Raw genomic sequence first — 24,049 nt, forward strand, 5'->3', positions numbered from 1 at the left:
GAAACCATTCGAACTATCCTTCCTTCCATCCAGGTAGGTCAATTCATGACCACGGTGGATTTAAAGGATGCGTATCTACATATTCCTATCCACAAGGAACATCATCGGTTCCTAAGGTTTGCATTCCTGGACAAACATTACCAGTTCGTGGCGCTTCCTTTCGGATTAGCCACTGCTCCAAGGATTTTCACAAAGGTACTAGGGTCCCTTCTAGCGGTGCTAAGACCAAGGGGCATTGCAGTAGTACCTTACCTGGACGACATTCTGATTCAAGCGTCGTCCCTTCCTCAAGCAAAGGCTCACACGGACATTGTCCTGGCCTTTCTCAGATCTCACGGCTGGAAAGTGAACGTGGAAAAGAGTTCTCTATCCCCGTCAACAAGGGTTCCCTTCTTGGGAACAATTATAGACTCCTTAGAAATGAGGATCTTTCTAACAGAGGCCAGAAAAACAAAGCTTCTGGACTCTTGTCGGATACTTCATTCCGTTCCTCTTCCTTCCATAGCTCAGTGCATGGAAGTGATCGGGTTGATGGTGGCGGCGATGGACATAGTTCCTTTTGCGCGCATTCATCTAAGACCATTACAACTGTGCATGCTCAGTCAGTGGAATGGGGACTATACAGACTTGTCTCCGAAGATACAAGTAAATCAGAGGACCAGAGACTCACTCCGTTGGTGGCTGTCCCTGGACAATCTGTCTCAAGGGATGATGTTCCACAGACCAGAGTGGGTCATTGTCACGACCGACGCCAGTCTGATAGGCTGGGGCGCGGTCTGGGGATCCCTGAAAGCTCAGGGTCTTTGGTCTCGGGAAGAATCTCTTCTACCGATAAATATTCTGGAACTGAGAGCGATATTCAATGCGCTCCAGGCCTGGCCCCAGCTTGCGAGGACCAGGTTCATTCGGTTTCAATCAGACAACATGACGACTGTTGCGTACATCAACCATCAGGGGGGAACAAGGAGTTCCCTAGCGATGGAAGAAGTAACCAAAATTATTCTTTGGGCGGAGTCTCACTCCTGCCACCTGTCTGCTATCCACATCCCAGGAGTGGAAAATTGGGAAGCGGATTTTCTGAGTCGTCAGACATTGCATCCGGGGGAGTGGGAACTCCATCCGGAAATCTTTGCCCAAGTCACTCACCTGTGGGGCATTCCAGACATGGATCTGATGGCCTCTCGTCAGAACTTCAAAGTTCCTTGCTACGGGGCCAGATCCAGGGATCCCAAGGCGGCTCTAGTGGATGCACTAGTAGCACCTTGGACCTTCAAACTAGCTTATGTGTTCCCGCCATTTCCTCTCATCCCCAGGCTGATAGCCAGGATCAAGCAGGAGAGGGCGTCGGTGATTTTGATAGCTCCTGCGTGGCCACGCAGGACTTGGTATGCAGATCTGGTGAATATGTCATCGGCTCCACCTTGGAAGCTACCTTTGAGACGAGACCTTCTTGTTCAGGGTCCATTCGAACATCCGAATCTGGTTTCACTCCAGCTGACTGCGTGGAGATTGAACGCTTGATTTTATCGAAGCGAGGGTTCTCAGATTCTGTGATCGATACTCTTGTTCAGGCCAGAAAGCCTGTGACTAGAAAGATTTACCACAAAATTTGGAAAAAATATATCTGTTGGTGTGAATCTAAAGGATTCCCTTGGGACAAGGTTAAGATTCCTAGGATTCTATCCTTCCTTCAAGAAGGATTGGAAAAAGGATTATCGGCAAGTTCCCTGAAGGGACAGATTTCTGCCTTGTCGGTATTACTTCACAAAAAGCTGGCAGCTGTACCAGATGTTCAAGCCTTTGTTCAGGCTCTGGTTAGAATCAAGCCTGTTTACAAACCTTTGACTCCTCCTTGGAGTCTCAATTTAGTTCTTTCAGTTCTTCAGGGGGTTCCGTTTGAACCCTTACATTCCGTTGATATTAAGTTATTATCTTGGAAAGTTTTGTTTTTAGTTGCGATTTCTTCTGCTAGAAGAGTCTCAGAATTATCTGCTCTGCAGTGTTCTCCTCCTTATCTGGTGTTCCATGCAGATAAGGTGGTTTTACGTACTAAACCTGGTTTTCTTCCAAAAGTTGTTTCTAACAAAAACATTAACCAGGAGATTATCGTACCTTCTCTGTGTCCAAAACCAGTTTCAAAGAAGGAACGTTTGTTGCACAATTTGGATGTTGTTCGCGCTCTAAAATTCTATTTAGATGCTACAAAGGATTTTAGACAAACATCTTCCTTGTTTGTTGTTTATTCAGGTAAAAGGAGAGGTCAAAAAGCAACTTCTACCTCTCTCTCTTTTTGGATTAAAAGCATCATCAGATTGGCTTACGAGACTGCCGGACGGCAGCCTCCCGAAAGAATCACAGCTCATTCCACTAGGGCTGTGGCTTCCACATGGGCCTTCAAGAACGAGGCTTCTGTTGATCAGATATGTAGGGCAGCGACTTGGTCTTCACTGCACACTTTTACCAAATTTTACAAGTTTGATACTTTTGCTTCTTCTGAGGCTATTTTTGGGAGAAAGGTTTTGCAAGCCGTGGTGCCTTCCATTTAGGTGACCTGATTTGCTCCCTCCCTTCATCCGTGTCCTAAAGCTTTGGTATTGGTTCCCACAAGTAAGGATGACGCCGTGGACCGGACACACCTATGTTGGAGAAAACAGAATTTATGTTTACCTGATAAATTTCTTTCTCCAACGGTGTGTCCGGTCCACGGCCCGCCCTGGTTTTTTTAATCAGGTCTGATATTTTATTTTCTTTAACTACAGTCACCACGGTACCATATGGTTTCTCCTATGCAAATATTCCTCCTTAACGTCGGTCGAATGACTGGGGTAGGCGGAGCCTAGGAGGGATCATGTGACCAGCTTTGCTGGGCTCTTTGCCATTTCCTGTTGGGGAAGAGAATATCCCCACAAGTAAGGATGACGCCGTGGACCGGACACACCGTTGGAGAAAGAAATTTATCAGGTAAACATAAATTCTGTTTTTTGCTCAGGAGCAGCAGTGTTCTGCAGGTCCCAAGTGTTACTTCAACTATGTGTTTAACCTCTTTGCTGGAGTTAAAACAGAGGTGCAGGGTCGCTTGTCTTAATTAGAGCATGTCATTTTGAGACTGTAATGGCCTTTTATTAAAAAACACAACAAACTATCAAAAGGAATTTACAAGAAAAATATAAACAATTGAACAATTCACACAGAAACCAAATCACAGTACAACATTCAGCCACAATGACTCTATTCAACTTCTTAATCAGACGTGAACAAAGATAAGCAAAAAATAAGATTATACAATGAAATGAATACATTTTCCATACTGGCTTCCAGAGATTTATATCTATACACAACTAGACAGAATATGATAAGTTAGAGATCTTAAAATGAATTAACCATCCCCTGCTTAGTGTAATTTGAGAAGTAAAGAGTAGTAAAGTAAATGCACTTACAGAAAATGCCAGTGGCATGTAGTTTCGGCGTCGGACCAGCTTCTTTCTGTCCCGCTCAATTTTCTCTTTTTGCGCAAGTTGCTGGTAATATTCCAACAACTTGTTAATCTAAAAGAGAAAGCCATTAATTTCCAGTTCAAACTGTAAAACATTGTTTGTATCATGTAATGTCAGTTAAAGAAGGAGTCCCTATTAACCTATAGGGAAGGTGGGAAGAAAGGGGTAGTACTGCCTAAAACCCCCAAGTACAAGCCTATGTGTCGCAAGGAGGTAGTGCCTAATGCCAAAATGAAGTAATATAAAAGGGGAGAATGGAGGACAGAAGCATTATTTGGGCACACTTATAGGTAGTACTACCGTATAATATCAAAGGTAGAGTACGGTATGAAAAAATTGGATTTTGTAAACTTTAAAACATAACGTTTAATAACTATGTTAAAATAATGTTGTGGACCATGCCACCATTAAACTAATAGGAGACGTGTATAAAAATATTTTATAAAAACAGAACTGAATTAAGAGAGCACTGCTATCTCTCCTACTAAGGAAAATACCTGCGAGATCGCTTATATGCAATTATGTTGGAACCATAAAGGGTGAAATGCTAAGCACAGATAGGATCCGTGTGGCCACGTCTAATATTAGTTTAATGGTGGCATGGTAGACAACATTATTTTAACAGTTATTAAACGCTATGTTTTAAAGTTTACAAAATCCAATTTTTTAATACCGTACTCCACCTTTGATATTATACGATAGTACTACCTATAAGTGTGCCCAAATAATGCTTCTGTCCTCAATTCTCCCACCTAAGTACTAGGGTAGAGGCAGTCAAAGTTGTAAGTTGTCATGGAGATCTGACACCCAGAATGTTTTTTTTTTTAGCACTGGATTAATCCAATGCTAAAAAAAAAAAAAAACATTCTGGGTGTCAGATCTCCATGACAACTTAAAACTTTGACTGCCTCTACTCTAGTACTCAGCTGGTCCCATACAGCAGCCTTTTGAAAAGGAGTTGCTTTCTGCGAAGCCACAACCTTCCTTTATGGCCACAGTATACCCAGTCTAGACATTTCAGCAGCTGTATATGCTGCAAGTTCTCTCTACCATCATGTCATGCCCAAAGTACCCAGGAAAATTCCTGCAGCTCCAATAATAGCATGTGGCTTCTTGCCCTGAGGCATCAAGACAACAATCATGTGTATGGCCTATGCAGGTGAGGAAACTGGCAAAGGTAAGTTACATGCACCAAGCCCAAAAGCTGCTGCATGGGAATTCATTACGATGAGGATGGGGTATATGGTAATGTACAGCAAACACAACTATCTTGATGATGCTGGACATTTGTTACTGGCAGGTAAAGGGTTCTCACTAATATTGTGCTTACTGGTATCCAACACACAAAATAATCACTATGTAAATCAAACACACAGGCAATCAAGGGGTTAAACATAGCAGTTATTTCATCCTTGATTTAAGCCCTTAACTGCCCTCTTAGCTTTACATAGCCAATTGAACTGTAAGCTACCTTGATGTTGTTGAGGGAGGCAAGAAAGGAGAGCTAAGCTTAGACCTTGTGTAGCTATATGGAAGTTGCATTGTACATGCACTGGGTGTGGCATATGTCAAATGAAATGTGAAAATACACTCACAACACATACACATAAAAACAGCTCCAATGCAACCAAGTATTGCAGAACCTATGTAGTACGACCCACACAAATTACTAGCATGTAATGTAAAATATTTGCCTATCTGGATGTTAGATCGTTAGCATCCAAATCATTAGACAGCAGAGGCAGAAGATCCTGAGCATGATGAAGAGGCTGAGAAGATGGCAAAAGATCTAAGAGGGAATGCCCAGCCATAAAAATACATGCCTAAAGCTATTTATAGAACTTATGTCTGTATAATCTTATTTATTTAAAAAAATATCATTTCATCAAATTAAAAATAAACTGCTTCAGTCCCAAAATGTATATTTTTCTAATAACAGATTAAGAAACTAAAATAAACAAATAACAGAACATTATATGATTTACTTGTGCTTCACAAATACTATTACTAAGCTAATGTAATAACTGCAGTTGGAATCCCATTTACATTCATTTATGTGCACGTGCATTTTCAAGATGGGTAAAAACACACAACTACTTGTGGAATTGAATGTTGCTCGGGAGAAGAGATTGTATTATGTAAAGAGACTTGAGTCACACACACAGAGGGATGTTATCCATTTGCTTACCCTTTGGGTGTGTGGATTTTCAGGTTCCTGCCAACCACCGCTAGCTGTAAAACAAACATACATAGTAAGGTTTGTTCATCTTACATATGCTGCACATACTAGTTCAGCTTTAAAAAGGGACAGGCTACACTGTTTAAAAAGATAGAGAACTTTACTACCCAATTCCCCAGCTTTGCACAACCAACATTTATACTTTATAACTTTATTTAAATCTCTAAATGTTTGCCTGTTTCTAAGCCACTATAGACAGCCTCTTATCACATGCTTTTTTATTTGCTCTTTACAAAAGGATACTGCTAGTTCATGTGGGCCATATAGATAACATTGTGTTCACCCCAAGGAGTTATTTAAGATTTAGCACAACACCGTACTAAATGCAAGTCAATAGATAACAGTCATGTGATCAGGGGGCTGTCAGAAGATGCTCAGATACAAGGTAATCACAGAGGTAAAAAGTATATTAAAGGGACATTATACACTCATTTTTTCTTTGCATAAATGTTTTGTAGATCTATTTATATAGTCCATAAAGTTTTTTTTTTTTTAAATAAATGTATAGTTTTACTTATTTTTAAATAACATTGCTCTGATTTTCAGACTCCTAACCAAGCCCCAAAGTTTTATGTGAATACCGTCAGCTACCTTCTCCAGCTTGCTCCTGTTTGTGTAAAGGGTCTTTTCATATGCAAAAGAAGGGGGAGGGGGGGAGTGTCTTATTTGCCACATGGGAACATGTATTCAAACCAGACCATATACTGGGAAACTTTTTTATAGGGACAAATCACACAATTGTCTCTTTAGTATATATAAAAAGTTACATACATTTCTGAAGGCCACAAACAGAAGTAAAAATGCCTAGGTATAAAATATGTAATGTTGCCAATTTTAAAACAACAACAACTTTTTCATGTAAAAATTAATTTGAACATATTGCTACTATGAGAAATATTTTTTCCCCGGAATTTTGGATTCAACATAACAATAGCATTCATTAGTCAATTTTATAGAAACTTAATAGAAAGGCTTTACAAACTACTTAAAATAATAAATTTAACTTTCTATATATTTTATAAGAGAATCTTAAAGGGATACTAAAACAAAATTTTCTCTTTCATGATTCAGATACAGCATGCAATGTTAAGCAACTTTCTAATTTACTACCATTATCAATTTTCCTTCGTTCTCTTGCTATCTTTATTTCAAAAGCAGGCATGTAAGCTTAGGACCATTTTTGGTTTAGCACCCGAGTAGCGCTTGCTGACTGGTGGCTAAATGTAGCCACCAATCAGCAAGTGCAACCCAAGGTTCTGAACCAAAAATAGGCTGGCTCCTAAGCTTACATTTCTGCTTTTTCAAATAAAGATACCAAGAGAACAAAGAAAAATTTGATAATAGGAGTAAATTAGAAAGTTGCTTAAAATTGCATGCTCTATCTGAATCATGAAAAAAAAATGGGATTTAGTATCCCTTTTACGGGGGATTCAATGTCTGCAAGAAAGGAAAATCATGAGGAGAGTCTCAGATCAAGGGTTTAGGAGGTGGTTGTTAGTCCATAAAGATTCAGAAAAACTGGTCGGTAATTTGAGAATGAGAACACAACTAAAATAAAAAAAACTGTGATAATTAAAAGGATATTAAACCCAAAAATTTTCTCTCTTTCATGTAATTGGCAAGAGTCCATGAGCTAGTGACATATGGGATATACAATCCTACCAGGAGGGGCAAAGTTTCCCAAACCTCAAAATGCCTATAAATACACCCCCCACCACACCCACAATTCAGTTTGACAAACTTTGCCTCCTATGGAGGTGGTGAAGTAAGTTTGTGCTAAGATTTCTACGTTGATATGCGCTTCTCAGCATTGTTGAAGCCCGATTCCTCTCAGAGTACAGCGAATGTCAGAGGGAAGTGAAGGGAGTATCACTTATTTGAATACAATGATTTCCCTAACGGGGGTCTATTTCATAGGTTCTCTGTTATCGGTCGTAGAGATTCATCTCCTACCTCCCTTTTCAGATCGACGATATACTCTCAATTTACCATTACCTCTACTAATAACTGTTTTAGTACTGGTTTGGCTATCTGCTATATGTGGATGGGTGTCTTTTGGTAAGTATGTTTTTTATTTCTTAAGACACCTCAGCTATGGTTTGGCACTTTATGCATTTATATAAAGTTCTAAATATATGTATTGTACTTATATTTGCCATGAGTCAGGTTCATGTATTTCCTTCTGCAGACTGTCAGTTTCATATTTGGGGAATATAAACATCTTTTAAAATGAAATTTATTTCTTACCTGGGGTTTAGTCTTTTTTTCAATTGACTACTTCTTACAAATTGCGGGCGGTATTAGGCCCGCAGGTGCGACAAATGCTAAACTTTATTGCGTCATTTTCTTTGGCGCGAAAGAGTACGTCTGACGCAAGTTCGTCATTTCCGGCGTCATACTTGACGCCGAGACCTTTCACACGGTTGCGTCATTAGTGACGCGAGTGTGTCATTTCCGGTTATTTTTTGGCGCCAAAAAAGTTTAGTTACGTTGTGCGTCATACTTGGCGCCAAACTTTTTCATTATTTCAATACCCCATTGATGTTTGCCTCTTGATTTTTTCTCTATCAGAGGGCTATGCTATTTGCATTTTTTCCCATTCCTGAAACTGTCATATAAGGAAATAGATAATTTTGCTTTATATGTTGTTTTTTCTCTTACATTTTGCAAGATGTCTCACTTTGATCCTGCCTCAGAAGCTTCTGCTGGAACATTATTGCCTGACATCGGTTCTACCAAAGCTAAGGCATTAGTTATAAAATTGTAGAATTTATATCGACGAATGTCATTTGTAATAGTTGTTTTAATAAACTTTTACATGCAGATAATGTGTCCATCAGTAATAGTACATTGCCAGTTGCAGTTCCTTCAACTTCTAATGTGCATAATATACCTGTAAATTTTAAAGAATTTATTTCTGATTCTATTCTGAAGGCTTTGTCTGCATTTCCACCTTCTAATAAATGATTCAAAAGATCCTCCTCAGACATTGACACTGACAAATCTACTTATTTATTTAAAATTGAGTACATGCGTTCTTTATTAAATGAAGTGTTAATTACTTTGGATATTGAGGTAACCAGTCCTCTTGACGTTCAGTCTAATAAACGTTTTTATGCTGTTTTTAAACCTCCTGTGGTTTCTCTAGGGGTTTTTTCTATTCCTGAGGCTATTTCTGATATGATTTCTAAGGAATGGAATAAACCAGGTACTTCTTTTATTCCTTCTTCAAGGTTTAAAAAATTGTATCCTTTACCAGCAAATTCTATAGAGTTTTGGGAAAAATCCCCAAAGTTGATGGGGCTATTTCTACTCTTGCTAAACGTACCACTATTCCTATGGAAGATAGTACTTCCTTTAAGGATCCTTTAGATAGGAAGCTTGTATCTTATCTAAGGAAGGCCTATTTATATTCAGGTCATCTTCTCAGACCTGCAATTTCTTTGGCTGATGTTGCGGTGGCATCAACCTTCTGGTTGGAGAATTTAGCGCAACAAGAATTGGATTCTGACATATCTAGCATTATTCGCTTACTGCAACATGCTAATCATTTTATTTGTGATGTTAGATCCATGTCTTTAGCTATATTAGCTAGAAGAGCTTTGTGGCTTAAATCTTGGAATGCTGATATGACATCTAAATTTAGATTACTATCTCTTTCTTTCCAAGGTAATAATTTATTTGGTTCTCAGTTGGATTCTATTATTTTCAACTGTTACTGGGGGAAAGGGAGTTTTTTTCTGCCTCAGGATAAAAAACCTAAGGGTAAATCTAAGGCTTCTAACCGTTTTCGTTCCTTTCGTCAGAATAAGGAACAAAAACTCAATCCTCCCCCCAAGGAATATGCCTCCAATTGGAAGCCTTCCTCAAATTGGAATAAATCCAAGCCTTTTAGGAAACCAAAGTCAGCCCCTAAGTCCGCATGAAGGTGCGGTCCTCATTCCAGCTCAGCTGGTAGGGGGCAGATTAAGGTTTTTCAAGGATATTTGGATAATTTCTGTTCAAAATCAATGGATTCAGAGCATTGTCTCTCTAGGGTATCGAATAGGATTCAGAGTAAGACCTCCTGTGAGAAGATTTTTTCTCTCACATATCCCAGTAAATCCAGTAAAAGCTCAGGCTTTCCTGAAGTGTGTTTCAGACCTGGAGTCTTCAGGGGTAATCATGCCAGTTCCTCTTCTGGAACAAGGTTTGGGGTTTTATTCAAAGCTATTGATTGTCCCAAAGAAGGAATATTTATTCAGACTAGTTTTGGATCTGAAAATTTTGAATCGTTATGTAAGAGTACCAACTTTCAGGATGGTGACTATAAGGACTATTCTGCCTTTTGTTCAGCGAGGACATTATATGTCCACAATAGACTTGCAGGATGCATACCTTCATATTCTGATTCATCCAGAACATTATCAGTTTCTGAGATTCTCTTTTCTAGACAAGCTTTACCAATTTGTTGCTCTTCCATTTGGCCTAGCAACCGCTCCAAGAATCTTTTCAAAGGTTCTGGGTGTCCTACTCTCTGTAATCAGAGAACAGGGTATTGCGGTGTTTCCTTATTTGGACGTTATCTTGGTACTAGCTCAGTCTTTACGTACTGCAGAATCTCACACGAGTCAACTAGTGTTGTTTCTTCGGAAACATGGTTGGAGGATCAATTTACCGAATAGTTTCTTGATTCCTCAGACAAAGGTCACCTTTTTAGGCTTCCAGATAGATTCAGTGTCCATGACTCTGTCTCTAACAGACAAGAGACGTTTAAAATTGGTTGCAGCCTGCCGGCACCTTCTGTCTCAGTCATTCCCTTCAGTGGCTATGTGCATGGAAGTTTTAGGTCTCATGACTGCAGCATCGGACGCGATCCCCTTTGCTCATTTTCACATGAGACCTCTTCAGCTTTGTATGCTGAATCAATGGTGCAGGGATTATACAAAGATATCACAATTAATATCCTTAAATCCCAATGTACGACACTCTCTGACATGGTGGATAGATCACCATCGTTTAGTTCAAGGGGCTTCTTTTGTTTGGCCAACCTGGACTGTGATCACAACAGATGCGAGTCTTTCAGGTTGGGGAGCTGTTTGAGGATCTCTGACAGCACAAGGGGTTTGGAAATTTCAAGAGGAGATTGCACTCTGTGCAATTCTCAGAGCTCTTTAGTTTTGGCCTCTGTTAAGAGAGAACCGTTCATTTGTTTTCAGACAGACATTTTCACAACAGTGGCATATGTCAATCATCAGGGTGGGACTCACAGTCTCCAAGCTATGAAGAAGTATCTTGAATACTTGTTTGGGCGGAATCGAGCTCCTGTCTAATCTCTGCGGTGCATATCCCAGGTGTAGACAATTGGGAAGCGAATTATCTCAGCCGCCAGACTTTACATCCAGGGGAGTGGTCTCTCCATCCAGATGTTTTTTCTCAGATTGTTCAGATATGGGGTCTTCCAGAGATAGATCTCATGGCCTCTCATCTAAACAAGAAACGTCCCACATACCTATCCAGGTCCAGGGATGTTCAGGCGGAAGCAGTGGATGCGCTGATACTTTCTTGGTGTTTTCATCCTGCTTATATCTTCCCGCCTCTAGTTCTCCTTCCAAGAGTGATTTCCAAAATCATCATGGAACAATCATTTGTGTTGCTGGTAGCGCCAGCATGGCCACACAGGTTTTGGTATGCGGAACTGGTTCGGATGTCCAGTTGCCCGCCTTGGCCACTTCCGTTACGGCCAGACCTACTATCTCAAGGTCCGTTTTTCCATCAGGATCTCAAATCATTAAATTTGAAGGTATGGAAATTGAACGCTTAGTACCAAGTCATAGAGGTTTCTCTGACTCAGTGATTGATACTATGTTTCAAGCTTGTAAATCAGTCTCTAGGAAGATTTATTATAGAGTTTGGAAGACTTACATTTCATGGTGTTCTTCTCATAAATTCTCCTGGCATTCTTTTAGAATTCCTAGAATTTTTCAGTTTCTTCAGGATGGTTTGGATAAGGTTTTGTCTGCAAGTTCCTTGAAGGACAAATCTTCTCTCTTTCTGTTTTATTTCACAGAAAGATTGTTATACTTCCTGATATACACTGTTTTGTACAGGCTTTAGTTCGTATTAAGCCTGTCATTAAATCAATTTCTCCTCCTTGGAGTCTTAATTTGGTTCTGAAGGCTTTACAGGCTTCTCCAGTTGAGCCTATGCATTCTTTGGACATTTAACTACTTTCTTGGAAAGTGTTGTTCTTTTTGGTTATCTCTTCTGCTAGAAGAGTTTCTGAGCTATCTGCTCTTTCTTGTGAATCTTTCTGATTTTTCATCAGGATAAGGCGGTTTTGCGGACTTCATTTGAATTTTTTCCTAAGGTTGTGAATTCTAACAACATTAGTAGAGAAATTGTTGCCCTTCCTTGTGTCCTAATCCTAGGAATCCTTTGGAAAGATCCTTACATTCTTTGGATGTGGTGAGAGCTTTGAAATATTATGTTGGAGCTACTAAAGATTTCAAGCTTATTTGGAATCGGGTCGAGCCCCGCCTCAGAGAATTTTAGCTCATTCTACTAGATCAGTCTCCACTTCGTGGGCTTTTAAGAATGAAGCTTCAGTTGATCAGATTTGCAAAGCAGCGACATGGTCCTCTTTGCATACATTTACTAAATTCTACCGTTTTTATGTATTTGCTTCTTTGGAAGCAGTTTTTGGTAGAAAGGTTCTTCAGGCAGCTGTTTCAGTTTGATTCTTCTGCTTTTGATTTAAGTTTTTGTCTTTCAAAAATGAAAATAAACTATTTTTTGGGTTGTGGATTAATTTTTTCAGCGGTATATGGCTGTTTTTATTTTATTCCCTCCCTCTCTAGTGACTCTTGAGTGGAAGACTCCACATCTTCGGTATTGATATCCCATATGTCACTAGCTCATGGACTCTTGCCAATTACATGAAAGAAAACATAATTTATGTAAGAACTTACCTGATAAATTCATTTCTTTCATATTGGCAAGAGTCCATGAGGCCCACCCTTTTTATGGTGGTTATGATTTTTTGTATAAAGCACAATTATTTCCAAATTTCCTTTGTTGATGCTTTCTACTCCTTTCTTCATCACCCCACTGCTTGGCTATTCGTTAAACTGAATTGTGGGTGTGGTGAGGGGTGTATTTATAGGCATTTTGAGGTTTGGGAAACTTTGCCCCTCCTGGTAGGATTGTATATCCCATATGTCACTAGCTCATGGACTCTTGCCAATATGAAAGAAATTAATTTATCAGGTAAGTTCTTACATAAATTATGTTTTTGTGATTCACAGCATACCATATGAAACAAAAAAAAGTTTCCAATTTACTTCTGTTAACAAATTTGCTTTGTTCTTGTGATATTCTTTGTTGAAGAGATACCTAGATAGGCATCTGGAGCATTACATGGCAGGAAATAGTGCTGCCATCTAGTGCTCTTACAAATAGATAACATTCTTGCAAAACTGCTGCCAAATAGTGCTCCAGAAATAGGCAGGCTCTTAAAAAGGGATAGTAAAGTCCAAATTAAAGTTTGATGATTCAAATAGGGCATGTAATTTTAAGAAACTTTCTAATTTACATTTATCATCAAATTTGCTCTGTTCTCTTGGTATTCTTAGTTGAAAGCTAAACCTAGGTAGATACACACAGAGAGAAGTGCACTCACAGGAATGAACAACCAGCTCCATACCTTTTTAGCCTGTTCTATGGCGATTTACCACCTGGGTTCAACTTCTTTTAGACCAGTAATGCTTTTCACAGAGTAGAACCTGTAGTATATCAGTCTGATCCCGCCTATTACGGTCAGTCCAGCGCCGAAATACCAGGCAATTCCTTTCTGAACAAGAAACACAGCAACCCCAGACAATCGTTTTGGCCTTCATTGTGCCTCGTCAGTGAGGTGTTGCCTGGTATTTCAGTGCTGGACTGACCGTAATAGGTGGGATAAGACTGATATACTACAGGAAAGTTCTACTCTGTGAAAAACACTAGGCTAAAAGAAGTTGCACCCAGGTGGTAAATCGCCATAGAATAGGCTAACAATACTACTGAGCCGGTTGTTCGTTCCTGTGAGTGTGCTTCTCTCTGTGTGTATTTAGTCTCCCTATGGGAAAAAGGGGCAACCAGATGTGGACTCCTTGCTCAGTGTGCTTAGAGGAATACTGCTACACCTCACTGACGAGGCCCAATGAAGGACGAAACGATCGTCTGGGGTTGCTGTGTTCCTTGTTCAGAGAGGAATTGCCTGGTATTTCGGCGCTGGACTGACTAATAGGGGGGATCAGACTGATAAACTACAGGAAAGTTCTACTCTGAAAAGAATTACTGGGCTAAACGAAGCTGCACCCAGGTGGTTAATCGCCTTAGAACAGGCTAACACAATGTTATTGAGCCGGTTGTTCATTCTGCAGAAGATTAGATACATAGGTACAAGGTAATTACAGAGGTAATAAGTATATTTTTATAACCGTGTTCGTTATGCAAAACTGGGGAATGGTAAATAAAGGGATTATCTTTTTAAACAACATGTTTGGTGTTTACTATCCCTTTAAGCATACTCCCTGCTTTTCAACAAAAGACACCAAGAGAACGAAAAACAACATTTGATAATAGAATGGGAATAAATTAGAAAGTTGTTTAAAATGTTGGGTTACATATCCCTTTAAATCAGAACATGTACACAAGGCCTACAAGAAATTTACCAAACTGATTAGAATGATGCTAGTCATTTTTTTTGTAAAAAGAGAAAGTCAATGTTAATATAAAATGTTTATTGTTTTATTCTCTACACCATGTGCATGCTAACCAGTTATATTGTTTGACAATGTAGATTTTGCTTTTATCCTTGTTTTAGATGGGCACAATACAAAACTTCTTTTTTTTTTACATAAAAATAATAAAAATTATGCTAATAAATCCATTTCTTTCTGCATAGAGTTAAAGCCCACAAAGTACAATTCTTTATACTGTATTAGAGTTATTATTAAAGTAACTTGGAGACAGCAGAAACTATTCAGATATGTCCAGTTGACACCCTTCCCATTTTAAAACTTTTTAAAATGTAGCCCTGCCCTAGGAGAAGTTGAGACGTAGAATATAAAGGAAAATACAGCCAAGATGGTGAAGGAGGCAGATACTTGAAAAGGAGAAGTGGTCCCTCTGAATGTTAAGAAGTTGATTAACTGGAAGTATAAAACTTCCTTGCTCTCGTGTACATCATAGCAACACATGAAGTAGAATTATGTACATATGGGTCTGTTCCATAACTGAACAATATGGAAAATTCACTACATTACGGCCCCAAGGAAGAACATGCAGTGATCTGAGACGTCATCGCAGAAAATGCAGCATGTCTGCAGAAAGAACACGACACATGCAGGAACTGTTAGCGATTTAACTTTGCAGCACTGCTCCACATTAGGCTGTTCTCTTCAAACAGTGCTGTGCTCTGGTTGCACTGTGTAAGTTTACCTTATAAACAGTGCATCCAGAGTAAAGTGCTGTTTAAAGTGAACAGCCAAATAATGTATTGGTGCTTTGAAGTGCTACGGCATGATTGTTCAGCTGGTCCATATTTTAATACAATATATATTCTTATTTAACATTAAAATTTGTACATTCACGGGGGCGGGTCCGAACACCGACCAAGATGGCTGCTTTTAACTTTAGCTGAATCCGGGAGCTGATAGATCCGTTGCCTATCGCTTCACAAACTTAAAATCCAAGCCTGGAATTACAACTGTCCTGTAGATTAATATCTGAAAAGCGGATTTCTGTGCTTTTTAACTTTGGATTCCAGCCAAGCAGACCGGAATAGATGAGGAATGCAGCGGAGGCCTAACAGACCTGGCTCCTCATTCACCCTCCCTAAGTCCTGATGTGTCAGGAATAACAGCCGAATGTGCTGTCCCAATCTATTGATACGTAGCTGCTGAAACGCTATGGCAATAACTTCTGTCTTTCTCACCCATGGACATAAGTATTTATAGGTAACGGTGCTATTGTGGAGCGAGATACGCACTAACCTTACTGTCACCCAGATATTTCGCTACTATCTACAATATCCTGTGGTGTATTCAAGAGATCAATTGCTCCAGCATGAAGCCGGCTATATGTCTTGTAGAGGAGCTGTGTAGCCTTTTTGATGCTTTTCAGGCTGAATGTATAGAACAGTTACGAATGGCATTGATTAAACCGGAGGTCGACAAGGCTGATCTACAAACAGCCCACTCTCCGATGAAAGAAGGTAGATGCAACGCTTTGGGGCCCCAGCATCAGCTGCCTGCATTCTATAACGGCCTGCAAAAACTAGAAGATGGGGACATATGTCTGTCTGGACCGTTATTTCTGATTATGCTGCCAGTACAAGTAAAGAGAAGGTCGATAGGGCTAACCAGAGAGACGCTGACCACATGGCGCTAAATGACAACTCGCCTCTGACAGGGGAAATGGATTCCAGCACTACATGCCGCTCAGCTCACAAATCCATTCATTTGGCAGTTATGTTGAAGCACGCTCAAATATGCAACCCACCTGCTGGGGTTAAAGCCCTGAGAGGTGAACGGACACTGGGTTTACAACTTTCCTAACATTACCTGCCACAATCCACGCAAGTCAGCACTGGGGTAAGGCCCTTGCGGTTTCCAACTGAGACATTTGCCGTCCGGACTGCTGCTACAGTGAGTTGCATAGCCTACAGAATAGGTGTTGGCTGAACAAAACCCTTAACGATGTATTAATTTGGGTGACATAATATCGGACCTTCCTGGAAGAACCTCTACTTAGATTCAAGATTTATAGTTTGGTTTACGGTTATACATTGCGTACTGCTTCCACTTGCCCACTATATATTTATACTTTGGTGTAATTCTATTTTATGTTCACAAGGTGGGTTTATGGGATTTTGGTTCATACCTGTTTGCTTTTACTAGGGAGCTTGTTTTCATATACAGATGCTTATAGTTCACAATCTTAACGTCATCGTGTGACTTTAAATACAGACGCTTGTTATTTTAATTAGGCAAATAATGAGTCATAGGCAGGGCTACTTAGAGATGTAATAGACGGGTATTTGAAAGAACTGTATTCTGATTTCCCATTATGTTGCACTATACTGTATGCTGCAGTGTTATAGCATCCCATATTAGTTAGAATGTGTCACACCGTTAGAATAATATAACTCCCCATAGACTATTGGCCTACAAAGCCTCATGGACCTCCCTCACCCCCCTCTGGAGGTGTGGGCAATAAATTATGGCCATATAAGTTCCCAAAGGCCCCGCATCTTTGTGCCTGGTAATGAATACCAGTCTACTAGGACTTAATTATATACTGCAATCAGTAACCCTACTTAATTTTATTACATGTACCCCTTGTACATCAATATAGCCCAGTTGTTAGTGCTAGTTGATAATAGTATGTGTCACACCTTTTGATTGTTATAAATCGAGTTTTCTGTATGCTAGACTATAACTATGATGTATGCTCTCCTATCTGGTGAAATTTCAGTTCAAACCACATGTAATTTTATATATGTCTATGTTTAGTTTTATAAAGGCCCAAAAGTGGTCTCATATTTTCCACCCTTTGTTGTTTATCTCCATAAGGGTTCAGGGGCCCAAGAGAGGCCCAGCTGGTTCTGAACAAAAAGACGGAAAAATTAGGTTTTTATATTTTGGAATGCCATAAAGCTAATTTCTATTTGTAATAGACTATAAATGTGTCATATCCATATATTGTCATTAACTAGTTTTTACCTATACTAGACCATAAGTATGGAACATGTATATCATTTTTACCATTCCTTTATATGTTTGTCTACTTCATAATCCCTTCCCTTAAAACAAAAAATAAGATTTGCTAGTTGAGACCCGTGAGTGGTCTTGAGCTGTTTTCAGTTACCTTCCTTACTGATTATCTTTATATCTTTTCAAGGTCCAAGAGTGGCCTTATAGCTCTTTAGAGGGTATATAGTCTGATAGGCATAGCTTACTTGTTTTGATCTCCCAACTGTTTATAACTTGATGTTTTGGAATCATTTATTTGTATAATATGTATTGATATTTTACTATTGTATGCCTTACCGTGAATCTTAATAAAACTATTTAAAGGGAAAAAAAAAATAAAAAAAATTGTACATTCAGATTCATTGTCTAGTATGTAGGAGTGAATTTGACAATTTAAATGTGTATACTACTCAGTTTCCTTCTCATAGGTGGGCAGAGTTATTTACTATGGTATTGTTCACCTGATGAAAGAAGAATATGCTCATGGACCACTGTGCGTTTATAAGTGGTATCCCTTACTAAATAAAGTATTTCAATCCATGAACACTGCTGTTTGGAATACATGATCTGTGTCTCACGTTACTAAAGTCTATTGTTGGTTCAGTTATATACATAAAGCCATGCAAAATACAATACTGTCCTGTTTATGGTCAACAGGAACAGAGTTTGGGTGCATTTGTGCTATGTAATTTCATAAATGGATTTAGCTTAGCTTAGATGAAGCAAAATGTCTAAGCAAATAAATGAATAAAAAGGAGTTATTTAGTGTAAATTACCATTTTAGTGGTTTTACTACCATTACGGATTATATGTCTATGTAAGAAGTAAAGAGTGCTCAGAGGTATTCCATTAACTAATTAGTTTGTTTTCTTGAAGTGGCACCAGTACATTTAATATTGTATTTGCACTTCCAGTATGTTGGCTTTATCTCTTAATGCATATAGGCAAAGTCAAGGAAGGTGATTAAATCTCTAAACAGATCAATTTTCTTCCATTAGTCTTACAGGAAAAATATTTTAGTATTACTGATTACAACTGAAATAACTGACTGCTCTCATGCAATGTATGAGTACTTACCCACTGACTTATCAGCCATGCCAACATCCCTGGAGGTCCAACGGCAAAAGCCACAGGCAAGGTAGTATGCTTTCTTCATGGTAGTTTTAGCTGGGTCATCTGGAAGTGGAGCTGGTATGCTAGTTGCCCGGGTTGAAAGTGTGTGCATGCAGCAAGGGCAGTCAAAACAGTTAGCACATCTGATCAATAAAGAAATGAAAGAAAAAGAATTATGTAACATTTTATTCCCCATACAATACAAAAAATACATTAAACAGGAGACTAATCCATGAATCATGGCAAAGCTAACACCATTAAAGTCTCCCCTAATAAAATGTAATTGAATGCATCATTTGTGCACACCATAATGAGAAAAAGAATATTTACTAATGGTATAGTAGTAAAACATATCCAAAATGTTATAAATATATCCAGGTTCAGAAAAATCAGCACTCACTGGGCTTGAAAAAAAAAGGTGCAGCAAGCCTTTTATTCAGTGATGTTTCGGAGAATACACCCCTTCATCAGATCAACATGCATACAGTGAAAAGCAAACATTTATACTCACTTCTAATAGAGTATAAATGTTTGCTTTTCACTGTATGCCTGTTGGTCTGATGAAGGGGTGTATTCCCCAAAATGTCACTGAATAAAAAGGCACTTGCTGCATCTTTTTTCAAGCCCAGTGAGTGCTGATTTTTTATGTACTTATCCTATTCAGAATCCTGGCATTTGAACTTAATTTGTGAGAGTGCACCTTCTAGTAGCTATACAATGATAAATTTCTCTTTGTACAGGTGGTATAATCATAAATACAAGTACTTAGCTTTCACCATGGACAGTAAACAGTGTAGTCTATAGGTGTTTTCTTTAGGTTTTTTAGTGTAAATAGTATGTAGTGACATCCCTACTATTTGGGATGCATTAATAGGGTGTGTGGCTAAAAAGGTATATCCAGGTATGCTTATGTCTATCTTGAAAGCATTAGTTTTGCAACATATAGGGAACATAAATATATATGCACTTTATGATGACAAATTGCTGATGCTCAACATTTCGGTGACAGGTATATGAACACACATTTTTTGTCTTAAATATATATATATATATATATATATATATATATATATATATATATATATATATATATATTATACTATACATATTTTGGCTTGGTTAATGCACTATGTTACACCCTATTTTCTCTCCAACATGTATCACAGTTTTGACCCTACAAAGTCTTAGTATAGAAAGAAGCGTTGCTTTTGGTCCTAGTTCTCTTGCTGGATTTGATATATCTTGTTTAAAATTTACAAACCTATTTTTTTTCAACTTCGCCTCAGCTGATGGCATATTCTCCAAGCAGCTTGGACAGTAGTGAGAGTCCACCTTGAAGAGAAAAAACAAAACAAAATGACAATTTGTATAATACTGTGATAAAATACATAGAAATTTGATTATCTGAGGGGGGAAAATGATGTACATCTCCTATTTGTTTGTATTAGATAAAACAATCTCATAAAAAACACAGCTGGAATATATAAATGTTTACAGTGGTAACTGTAGTGGAAAATTGCATTATAAGAGTATATGTATTTACCAGCATATCAACAGATAGCATACCAAGCCCTCTGATGTTTTCAGTGTAATCACAGAAAAGTATTTAACATATTACGGTAACAGAATATGGAAGAAATTGTGTGTTCTTTACAAAGCTACTACTGGAATTATTGTTTGGAAAAAAAATCTAGCAGATAGGCTTTTGATAGAAACTTGATCACCTGCCGTTTTTAGCAAAGATGAAGAGAAGAAATAAGTTATCACCAGCATATTTGAAAAGATATTTTACATAAATGATACGACTAAAAGCAGGTGACATTTGTTTCCAATTTAGCACCCAATAAGGATATTAAGCAGCCAACTACATACCTATTTGCATGTAGATAGATGTAGAGTAATACAACAATTTAGTAGTAAGAAGTTAAGATAATGTTAGAGAAATACATAAATGTTATCCATCTCACCAAATGTACAAGTAAAATGTATAGAGTGTAAGTCCACCAGCAGTGTAATATAAACGTATGCATGTAGAAAGAATTGCCATTTAATTCAGAGGTATTCTCATTGATCAGCTTTACATTGTTTGATATTTGTGATAAACATTGCAATACAAAAAAAAAAACCCACACATTAGCATTGAATTATCATGTTATACTAATACTAGGGGGGAAAATATGCTGTTCCTCTTATAAACAATTGTCCAAAAAAAAAAAATCTAGTACTTTTTGGTTGGCCCTAATATTTTGAACCACTCCCCCAAAACTGTTAAAGTGTAGCAAATGTTTAGTAGGATGCTATACAACACAAACATAAGGCCGGGACTGATTAACTGCACATAATATTTTACCAAGCCCCTTGGCTCATACATGCACCATATGAAGCATGGAAAATACGTTATGGCCAAAAGTATGTGGACACCTGACCATCACACTTATAGGAGCTTGTTGGCAATCCCATTCGAAAACAATAAGCATTAATATGGAGTTGCCCCCCCCCCCCCTCCACTACAACAGCCGCAACTCTTCTGGGAAGGCTTTCCACAATATTTTGGAGTAAGTCTGTTGGAATTTGTGTCCATTCAGCCAAATGAGCATTTATGATGAACTGGAACGCAAGCTGCGAGCCGTTCTTGTCTAGTTTCAGTGTCTGACCTCACAAATGCTCTTTTGGCTGAATGGACGTGAATGGCCCCCATTGGAGTTCCAATTCATCCCAAAGGTGTTCAATGAGATTGGAGGTCAAAGCTCTGCGAATGACACTTGAGTTCTCCACACCAAACTTGTCAAATCATGTCTTCGTGGACCTTGCTTTGTGCACATGGGCAGTCATGCTGAAACAGGAAAGGGCCTTTGTATCCTGTAGCTTTAGTATGACCATGAAAGGGAGATGAAACCCAAATTTTCTCTGTGATAATTTGGAAAGAGCATGTCATTTTAAACAACTTTTCAATTTGCTCCTATCATCTAATTTGGGGTTTCAAGCACTGGAAGCGATCATGATCGCTTCCAGGGTATTGCAGCGATGCCTCAATGTTGAGGCAAGGAGTTTGAGGGAGGGGGAGGTGGATCAGTGAGGTTGGGGGCTTAGGGGGATCCTACACTGCATAATATATATTTAAAAAAAAAAAAAAAAAAAACTTTTATTTTAGTACTGGCAGACTTTCTGCCAGTACTAAAGATGACGGTGACAATTGTGGGGTAAGGAAGGGAAGGGAGCTGTTTGAGAGGGATCAGGGGGTGGGATGCGTCAGGTGGGAGGCTGATCTCTACACTAAAGCTATAATTAACCCTACAAGCTACCTAATTAACCCCTTCACTGCTGGGTATAATACAAGTGTGGTGCGCAGCGGCATTTAGCAGCCTTCTAATTACCAAAAAGCAATGCCAAAGCCATATATGTCTGCTATTTCTGAACAAAGGGGATCCCAGGGAAGCATTTACAACCATTTGTGCCATGATTGCACAAGCTGTTTGTAAATAATTTCAGTGAGAAACCTAAAGTTTGTGAAAAAGTGATCAATTATTTTTATTTGATCGCATTTTGCGGTGAAATGGCGGCATAAAATATACCAAAATGGGCCTAAATCAATACTTTGCTTTGTCTACTAAAGAAAAATATATACATGTGAAGGATTATTCAGGGATTCCTGACCAATATCAGTGTTTATTTATTTTTTTATAGTAAATTATAAAATGATAAAAATAGCCTGTTCTACAAATTATGATTGTTGCTAAATATTTGTTAATTATGTAATCTTACTAAATGGGACACTTACAAGAGAAAGGTAAGCCAAAGCAACCTTGCATGATTCAGACAGAGCACACAAATTTAAGACACCATTAAATTAACTTCTATTGTCAAATTCTCTTTGTTGTCTTAGTATTCTTTTTGAAAAAGAATATGTACATCAGGGCTGTGGATTTAGAACCAATTTTAAAAAGGGACATGAAACAATTTTTTCCTTTTATCCTTTACATAGAGAATACGATTTTAAACAACTTTCCAAATTACTTGTATTATCTATTTTGCTTCCTTCTCTTAGTATCTTTTGTTGAAGAAACAGCAATGCACATGGGTGAGCCAACAAGCGGCATACATGTGCAGCCACCAATCAGCAGCTCCTGAGCCTATCTAGATATACTCTTCAACAAAGGTTATCAAAAGAACAAAATATGATAGAAATAAATGCAAAGTTGTTTAAAATTGCATGAAATTCTCTGAATTCATGCTCCTACTGAGCATGTGCAAGAATTCATAGAATATATGCATTCGTGATTGGCTGATGACTGTCACATGATACAGGGGGGGGAATGGAAATAGATATAACTTTGAAATGTGTCATAAAAAAATACAAATCTACTACTCATTTGAAGTTCAGAATGAATGCTATTGCATTGCCTTTATCACGCATTTGTTGTAAATGCAAATCTACTGTATTTACTGGTCCTTTAAAAAGGGACATCATACACTCATTTATTCTTTGCATAAATGTTTTGTAGAGATGATCTATTTATATAGCCCATAAAGTTTTTTTTAAATATATAGTTTTGCTTATTTTTAAATAACATTGCTCTGATTTTCAGACTCCTAACCAAGCCCCAAAGTTTTAGGAGAATACCGACAGATACCTAACTCCTGTCTTTTCATATGAAGGGGGAGGGGTGTCTGATATTTCCCACTTGCAGTGGGCTTTCCAACTACCTTTTCTAAGTTTAGATCAGTATCTGTGCATATTCTTCTTTATAGTAGTGTCTTTTACATACAGTTATATGAAAATTAGTGTACACTGTCCTTTTAAAGAAAATCTTAGAAACCACTGTTATTAAGCACTGAGGGCGTTTTAAATATGAAATTGTTAATTTACAAGCAGTGACCCTAGCGTCTTAAACACTTTATCACCCTCTATATTCCCTACTTGTCATTAGAATGCCAAACACCTGGCAGCATTGGTCCACTTTTGGGGTTATTTGAATTGTTGGATCCCCTATTTCTGATGAGGCCTTTGTTATTTATTTTTTTAGGGGGAGGGGGGGTTACAGTGAGGGGTGATAAGGGCCCCTTATCACAGATATAAACTGCATAAACTCCATTAAAAGAGTGAGTTCCCACAGATCACATAAGGGCTTCATGACATTATAGGCCTCAAGAAATACTTATGGCAATAATGAATGCCCGGCCTTAAAAATAGACATGAAAGTCAAACGTAAATTTTCATGATTCATATAGAGCAGGTGTTTTGAAAAGTCTTAGGTGGTGGGTCTCCCCTCTGATTAAATTTACAAGACAGTGTCCCCCATAATAGATGTTAAAAATTGTTACAAAAAATAAAAGTAATATTTAGTTTTAGTTTTCATTTAGGGAATTTACATCTGATCAAGGGTTCACACACAGCTCTCAAGAGCCGATTCTGCTCAAACAAA

The 24,049-nt window shown here is 38.4% G+C and overlaps 1 protein-coding gene across 2 annotated transcripts in view; it reads right to left on the minus strand.

The window, feature by feature from the left end:
* Nucleotides 1-24,049, minus strand: part of DCTN4 (dynactin subunit 4) — a 110,827-nt gene that overhangs the window by 78,104 nt on the left and 8,674 nt on the right. For both annotated transcript variants that reach the window (XM_053718669.1, XM_053718668.1), the window contains exons 2-5: nucleotides 19,888-19,958; nucleotides 18,591-18,769; nucleotides 5,683-5,726; nucleotides 3,438-3,545 (exon numbers count right to left, since the gene is read on the minus strand). In XM_053718669.1, the coding sequence (XP_053574644.1) occupies nucleotides 3,438-3,545; nucleotides 5,683-5,726; nucleotides 18,591-18,769; nucleotides 19,888-19,958 (402 nt within the window). The remainder of the gene's footprint in view (nucleotides 1-3,437; nucleotides 3,546-5,682; nucleotides 5,727-18,590; nucleotides 18,770-19,887; nucleotides 19,959-24,049) is intronic.

This window comes from Bombina bombina, chromosome 6, assembly GCF_027579735.1.
Source record: "Bombina bombina isolate aBomBom1 chromosome 6, aBomBom1.pri, whole genome shotgun sequence".
NCBI classification, from domain to species: Eukaryota; Metazoa; Chordata; class Amphibia; order Anura; family Bombinatoridae; genus Bombina; species Bombina bombina.